The sequence below is a fragment of the Apium graveolens genome, chromosome 10 (assembly GCF_009905375.1).
Source record: "Apium graveolens cultivar Ventura chromosome 10, ASM990537v1, whole genome shotgun sequence".
Taxonomy (NCBI): Eukaryota; Viridiplantae; Streptophyta; class Magnoliopsida; order Apiales; family Apiaceae; genus Apium; species Apium graveolens.
The window spans coordinates 101818249-101826831 of NC_133656.1; the positions used below are offsets into that span (position 1 = coordinate 101818249).

Below are 8583 nucleotides of genomic sequence, written 5' to 3' on the forward strand. Positions count from 1 at the left end.
GTACGAAGCGCTAATTGCAGGCTTAAAACTGGCAACAGACCTCGAAGAAAAAATTATAGACATATTTAGGGATTCTCAGCTTGTTGCCAAACAGATAAATGGGGAATCAAAACCCATAATGATAAAATAGCGTTATACCTCACACGAGCACATGACTTACTAAAGAACTTTCCCTCATAGAAGCTCTCAAATATCGACAGATTAGAAAATCAGTGGGTGTGCTTAATAGCCAAGCCGACATCCTCCAATCTCCCCATCAATCCCGATCCTATATATGTCAATGAATTGACAATCTCCGCAATTGATGAGCCTTCGATAAACGAGATTCAAAATACCTCTGATTGGCGAACCCCATTCGTCCAATATATCCTAGATGACAAACTTTCAGAATAAAAAAATGAAGCTCAATCACTCATGTTTAAAGCAAGGAATTACTGCATTCTCTGTTGGACACTATTCCGACGAGAATTATCTGAGCCCTTACTACGATGTATAAGACCCGATAAGGCTCAATACGCGATAGTCAAGGTTCATACGGGATATGTGGTGAACAGCTCGGTAGAAAAACTTAGCTTTCAAGATCATAAGACAAGGGTTATACTAGCCCACGATCCGCAAAGACTGCGAAGAGTACGTCAAAAAATGCCAAGCATGCCAACTACAATACAATGTTAACCAACGTCCAACTAGCCATCTAAACTCGGTCATCGCTCCATGTCATTTTTTTAGTGGGGTATTGACATTGTGGGCCTCTTCCCGAAATCCAAAAACCAATGTCAATACATAGTCGTTGTTGTCGACTATGCAACCAAATGGGTTAAAGCAAAGCCCCTCTCCAAAATTAGAGAAAAAGAAATGATCGAGTTCTTCATGGAAATGTCGTATTCCATTTTGGAGTCCTGAGAATCCTTGTTTTCGATAATGGTACATAATTTGTGGGGGCAAAGTCTGAGAAGACTTCAGACGAGCTCAAAATCCAGCACATCAAAGCCTCGGTCGCGTATCCCTAAGCAAACGGATTAGCAAAAGTAACAAATAGGACTATCCTTCGAGGCTTAAAGAAAAGAATCGAGGAAATTTCTCAATGTTGGGTTGAAGAACTCCCAAACGTCCTTTGGTCATACAAAACAACACCTCAATCAACGACGGGAGAGACCCCTTTTCGTATGACGTACTGTTTTGATGTAGTGTTACCTGTAGAAATAAGCCTGATCTCCCCGTGCATCGAGGTCTTCGACCAATCTCAATCGGTCGAAGGTCTAAAGTTTCACAACGACCTGCTTGAGGAAACAAGAGAGGCATCAAGTCTCTGCATGATCGAGCAACAAGAGAAAACGATCAAGTACTTCAACAAGAAAGTTATGGTTAAGAGCTTCAAAGTTAATGACCTCTTTCTCCAGGAATCCACTACCTCACAGCCTACAGTGACAGGAAAATTCAAGCCAACATGGGAAGGTCCATATTGGGTTTCGAGGATTGTCAGTACAAAAACCTATGAGTTAGTGCAGCTCGATGGTCGACCCATCAAGAATGCGTGGAATGGAATCCACCTTAAAAAATTCCACCAGTAGCTTTCCTATTAGAACCAACATCGAAGCTTGTAAAACATTATCCTTCTCCGTTCAAAATTTCCCTCGACGCAACAGGGTCGATATGAGATCCCTGTCGGAGGTTCATTAAGTTATTTGAATAAAAGCTTCAATACTTATCCACGATTAACTCTATTACTACAATATTAAAAAAGAGGCAAAAATTATCAAGTCTCTTTCATGAATATTTTTCATTTTTTGTTAAAAATGATAAAGAAACAATTATTACAAATTATACTGCAATCATAATCAATAAAAAGTGATATATTTACATGGAAACCATCATCTTAGGCTTATGAACAAGTTGCAAAGTACAGAATATGGAACAATCCAATCCCGTAAAATTCATGACTTATCATCTCATTTATCAAATGATTAAAATAACATGGCGAGACACCACAGGGGTACAACTTAAGCGAAAGATGTTAACTAAATTACGAACAAAGATTTGCACCAAAGGAAAAAAAGCCCACGACTTAATGAAATGATTAAAGGTGAATAACGATATTAGAGTAAAGCATCCAGAAAAATTACAACCGATTAAACATGCAAACCGAATTCCGAGAAACCAAAATAAATCAAAGTACTTAATAACCAGAAATTAGAAGTTAATAAGAAATATAATCAAGTTACAGTAATAATGGGGCATACCCAACCTTCAAGAGCCCATATTATCAACTTGATTGCCTATCTGTGAAGCAGCGAAGTCATGAATATAATCCTCAAAGGCGTGCCCCTCGACATTAACGCCAATACCCGCCATCCGGTGAATACATCGCCCATAACTGTCGCCCAAAGCCACCACAATATCCTCTACCCCCTTTTGCACCTCTAGCTTCAACTTATCATTTTCCTCAACAATCAACTTGTAACGCCCATTAACACCGTCAAGTTGACGCTCCAAACCCTAATGCTTAAACCTCTCATTGTCTCGTTCCTTCTCCACCTCTCGAAGCTTGGCCTGATGCTCTTCCACCTTATCAACAAATAACCTCTCAGTAGCCTTCTTCTCTTCAACTCTCTTTGACAGTGCAGAATTATTTTTAGCCAAATCACCTGCATGCCTTTTCACCTCGGTATAACTCACTTTAAGTTTCTTCCTCTCCTCCTTGAGGGTGGCAATCTCAGCTTCTAGTTTTGATCAAGCCTCACCGGCAGCATCGACTTTAAACTCCTCCAAAATATTTGGAAAATCAGCAAAAGACTGACAAGGAAACATAAGAGATAAATATGATAACAAATGTACTATAAATATACGCAAACAAAATAACAAGCATACACAAAGTGAAAAGTTGTCTTACCCGGCCAACTCGACCCTTAGACATGTCGACATTCTCGTCGCGACTTATACCGGTATAAGACACGGAGTCTTGAGGGAGATTAAAAAGCTTGAAGGCTCGAAGAGGAACAGTCGACCCACATGTCCAACGCTCTGTGGGTTGAAGAATCTCAACCCGAACAACTTTCCTGCGGGCTTGGGGGTTGACGGTATTAGTCATCAAGACTCGGTTCCTAATAAGTGTCAAAGTCTTGTTAACCCCACCCGCAGTATCATCGGCCCCATCAACACCATCCTTGTCATCTTTATGACAATATCGCTTGCGAGGGTTAATACCCGATGGATCGACATCAGTAATCACCCTTCCGCGTCCTCCACAACTTTCTCCCCATTATCGTCTAACAGCTCGATGGACACCGAATGATTTGCCTTCGATGACCCAGCCCTTGCAGCATCAACAGCTCCAACTGAGGCCCTCTGTACTAGAAGCATCATAACTTTTTCTATTTCTCCATGAACCACGTTGTTTAAAATCTTCTTCAAAGAAACACCTGTCACTGACAAACAAAGACAAAATGTCAAAATATAAAAAAAATGAGAAGCGGCGGGGAAAAAGAAAAGAAAAGTAACAAAGCATAACGGATACACATCACACAACTTAAAGCTTACAATTGTGATCCTCCAAGAATATAAAAAAATTTAACTACAAAATAAATAGATCTTGAACCATGGAATCTATCCAAATAGTCAAAATCATATTTTGCCAAATTGTTAAGGCCATCGATAGTCACCTCACTAATCTTTCAACACAGCCTCACAAACTCTAAATCAAGACCGCCAATGTATAACCACTTAGGATGATATCCCGAATTTGAAGAACTCACACTCACTATCTTCATCCGTTTATGTCGAGTGTCGAAGTACACCTGGCCCACGTGATACCAGATGCTGTAAATAGAAAAAAATAACTTTATAGAGGGTATCATATTCCTATCACAGCATAAAGCTATAAGAACAACTTAATTGAGCAATAGAGTTAGGTGCCAACTGTCCAACCCCACAACCAATGGCGTCGTACATTATCAAGTGAAAAGGGTGCATAGGCAGCCGAAGGCCGTAATGAAATAAAATCACTGGAATACTATGCATCTCGTACTCTGGCATCATCCACACCCGGTCACCGATAGACAGAATGCAGTGTCGATACCCATTACTAAAATCAACATAATTATTTAACTTATCCCACGACGGCACCTTGTTAATATAATGATTATGTAGTTAAGACTAGACTTATCCGAGAACTCCCTTTTATCTTAACGCAAACTCTCATAGACAATACGTGCCCTAAGCTCCAACGTGCGAGGACTCAAAGGAGGGGGAGGTGGCACACCCTCCGGGACCCTAGATAAAAATTCGTCTTCGTTCATAAAATCGAAGGAATTACACTGCTCTAAATCAGGAATCTCCAACTCATTCAAATTCAACGACGATTTTTGATCACCCTCCTTAAGAGGTCTTTTTTCAGGATTACGATTAGAAATTGTTTGCATAGATGAAAATGAACTTGTGGTAGCCATACCAATCTAAATCGACCACACGGACTGATAAAATATGCAATTTAACCCAAAAGCTACTAACTTTAAAGGATAAACATGAGGAAAAGAGAACTTATAAGGACGATGGAGGAAGAAAGAAATGACAGTGAATTGATCTCCAGACGGGTGGCACCTCCTTTTGATATGAAGAAGAGAAACTGAACAGCCACAACCCCAATCAACCGACGCCAAAAAACATGAAAGAAAAATACACAATATATATATATATATATATATATATGTTTCCCCCAAATAAGCACACAAAAAAATCCAAATAATAATAAAACACATTTTTGCTCTTTATTTTTACTCTTTTCTTTACTAACCCTTGTTATATTTATATATTATTATTTTTTTGTCTGATTTTTAGAATCGAAAGTACCCAAAGCAAATCTAAAGATATTGCTTCAAATAAGGAGGGGGCAAATGTTGGATGAAGGATGAAGAAAAAGGCCCAAGTGGACTTAATTATAATAATTAGAATATTTTTAGACATTAAGGCCCAACATGCCCATTTGTAAACATATATATATATATATATATATATATATATTAGGACTTTCTATAAATATAGAACCACAAGCTTATTTGTTTTTTTTGATAAAATAAAATCCATTAAGCAATATCTTGCAAAAGTGTCTCCAACAACATGTCTGGAGGAGACGATAACATGATTAGGCAATGTAACGAATAAGGTAAATGAGCCATGATATGGGCTGTTTTGTTCGCCTGCCTTTTAACAAAAACAATCGAAAGACCTGAACTAGAAGAGATTAAAGCTCGACATTCCTCCAGTATGTGGCCAACTTCCAAGTGATTTTCTTGAACCTGATTGATAGCTTTAACGTAGAGGAGATAGTCTGATTCGATGCATACCTCCTGGTAGGTCATGCTTTGTAATCATCTAGTGCCTTCCAGGATAGCAACTGCCTCTGCCTCAAAAACTGTAGACGCCATATGAAAACATATGGTCTTGCCTGGAAGGAATAGCCCCTGGTGATTACGTAAAACAATGCCTACAGAGAAAGTCGATGTTCCTAGTTTAACTGAAGCATCCACATTCAACTTATAGCTTCCCTCTTGTGGTGGTTTCCATCTTTGTTTTGTTCTCACTACAGTGCAAGAGATAATGTCAAGTAGTCGCATCTTATAAATTTTCGTTTGCTTCCAGTCCAATATGATTTTACTACTCCAGTCCATAGCCACTACATTGGTTACTACCTTATTTTCCCATACCTTCCTATTTCTGAAATACCATATTCCCACAGAACTTTGGCTACTACCTCGATCTCTTCGCTTGGAGCATTACTTACTTTTTGAATCAACCAGTCTGGAATAAATTCCACCTCCTGCATGTTATATTGAACACCTGCATATTGTCAACAACTAGATGCTAATGGACAGTCAAAGAAAATATGTCCCATATGCTCAATATCAGCTAGACACATGGGGCATGTAATTGGAACACGAACTCCCTTTTCACTTAGCCTTCGATGAACAGGGATGTTATTTCTACAGAAATGCCATAAAAGATCTTGATTTTATGTGGGAGGTTCAGTTTCCATAGTTTGTTCCAACCGTTTGACTGAATCACATTTCCAGTACCCACATTGGTTTCATGCCACAATTGATATCCTATTTTGACAATATACTGACCGGTAGTAGTTATTATCCACGCTAGCCGATCCTTTACGTCACCTGAAGGAATTTGCTTTGCCAAAATTAGCTGGGCATCGGTGTCTGAGAAAACAGACTGAACTTTATCCACCTTCCAACTTCTGGTATTCAGATTCATTAACTCAGCTACTGGAATATAGTTCGTACCGTAGTCCCTTTCTTGTATTACACAGAAATTCTCCCTACCCTGCAACCACGGGTCCCTAACTGCATTAATGTCCATCTCGTTGCCAAGAACCCATCTATATCCTGCCAAGAAGTTCTCCTTCATAGTCATAATTCCCGACCAAATATAACTGGCCCTTCGGCTCATAGAAGCATGAAGAAAATGAGTAGTTGGGAAATAACGTGCTTTGAACATGCGAGCAACTAAAGATTGAGGATTTTTTACAAAATTCCAACAATGTTTCCCCAATAGTGCTAAATTGAAACCATAAAGATTTCTAAATCCCATACCACCCTTACTTTACTAAGAGCTCATAGTACCCAAGATAACCAACTAATACCTCGTCTATCATTTGAGCTGGTGCACCACCAATATTTGTTTAACATTTTCTCAAGTTCTTGGCAGAAAGATTTAGGCAGAAGAAAATAAGACATACAATACAAGGAAATAGACTGTGCCACATTCTTAATTAGAATTGCTTTACCTCCTCGAGATATTGATTTTGATTTCCATCATTGCAATCTCTTACGGATCTTTTCCTTTACAAAACCAAACACCTTTTTTTGGAATGACTAACAAAAGAAGGTAGGCCTAAGTATTTGCCATCTTGAATCTCATTGCTCACCTCTAAAATCCCCGATAACACTTCTCTATTAGCTTGCTTTATGTTTGAACTAAATAAAATAGCAGATTTCTGGAAATTCACCGATTGGCCTGATAGTGCCTCATTAGTATTTAAAAATGATTTAGTTGCAGAAGTTTCGACAATGTTAGCTCTAAAAAAGAGGAAACTATCATCTGCAAACAACAGATGTGTTAAAATAGAGGCTGTTAGGCTTACCTGAGACCCATGAATGACTGTTAGGTCCCAATATGTTTGTAGAAGGGGGGGGGGTTGAATACAAACTATACCGTTTAATCGAATAAAATGCGGAATAAAAAAGTGAAACAAAATTCAAGTTAAATAAAACTATTATTAAACTTGAAAGGTGTTACAACAACGGTATCGTTTACAAGGGATTAATCTCAAATAAATTATTCCAAATCTAGAATAAATTCGACATGAACTTTTTCTATTTTTGAAATAAAAAGGATTAAATGCTAAATGCAATTTGAGATTAAGTTCTAGGGATTTTGATCCGCTAGATAGTTACACAAGAACAATAGAAGGATTTCTAGTGGTTTAGATTTAACAATAAATACTAGAAATTAATGTCCTGAGAAATTACAATAAGTTCTCTGCTTTTCTTCTGTGTTCTTCAGTTGGTTTGATATTCAATGCTTCTGTTAATAATCAGGTTCTGTTATTTTATACTAAAACAACCCACTTGATTTAATTGGCAAGACAATCCGTTGAGCTCAGCAAGACAATCCCAACAGCTGGTAGAACTTTCGGTAGGACTATTGATTGTACTAGCAAGACAATCACCACAGCTGGTAAGACTTCCAGTAAGACAATTTAAATGAACTGGCATGACTTTCGGTATGACTATTGATTGTCATACCGATTGTCATACTAATACAAAAGACTGTCTTGCTGAATTAATTTTGAATTTAAATTCAAAATCAATTCTGAAAATCCATAATATTAATTCAGAATTAATTAATCAATTAATCCAATTAATCAATAAATTAATCTTTGCAGATATAATTTATTTTCTTAATTAAATTATACGACTTAATTAACTAATAGAGAATTAATACTATTCTTGAACAACAACCACTCTTCTGACAATCTTCTGAAAATCATGAATCCATTTCATCACTTCAATGTTGATACTCGATGTACTGTCTGGTTCATGAATGACTAACTTCTGTGATGTTTCTTCATGTCTTGATTTTCTTCAGATTAAATCCCTGTAATTAATTGATACCCTGACGAGATCTCTGTCACTTGATTAAATCCACAATCTTGATTTATATCACTAAGGCATGATCAATTTCTCGAGCTTCTTCCAGTGAATTAAGTCCTCAAGTCTGTTGGTGAACAATGTTACTTAATCCTTTAACATATGTTACTTTGAGAGATCTCTCTGACGATATAACCACTATTTACTTGTTACATCCTTATCTGAGTTGAGTTAAATCCTCGAATAAACAAATAGGCTATGACATATGCCTTTCAATCTCCCCCTATTTGTTTGTTAGACAATAACAACAAATATCTAGAGGATTGTTAGTCCCTTAACAATATAGCAAGAATTACAGAAGGGGGTTGAATGGAATTCTTGAACCTTTTTCTTGAAATAAAAATGTTCAACTCGATTATGGATATAT

The 8583-nt window shown here is 37.5% G+C and overlaps 1 protein-coding gene across 1 annotated transcript; it reads left to right on the plus strand.

Moving 5' to 3' along the window:
* The first annotated feature begins 1166 nt into the window (after positions 1–1166).
* LOC141690809 (uncharacterized) lies at positions 1167–1571 on the plus strand. The gene has a single exon (XM_074495573.1). The coding sequence runs from the start codon at positions 1167–1169 to the stop codon at positions 1569–1571; it is 405 nt and encodes a 134-aa protein (XP_074351674.1).
* The last annotated feature ends 7012 nt before the right edge of the window (positions 1572–8583 follow it).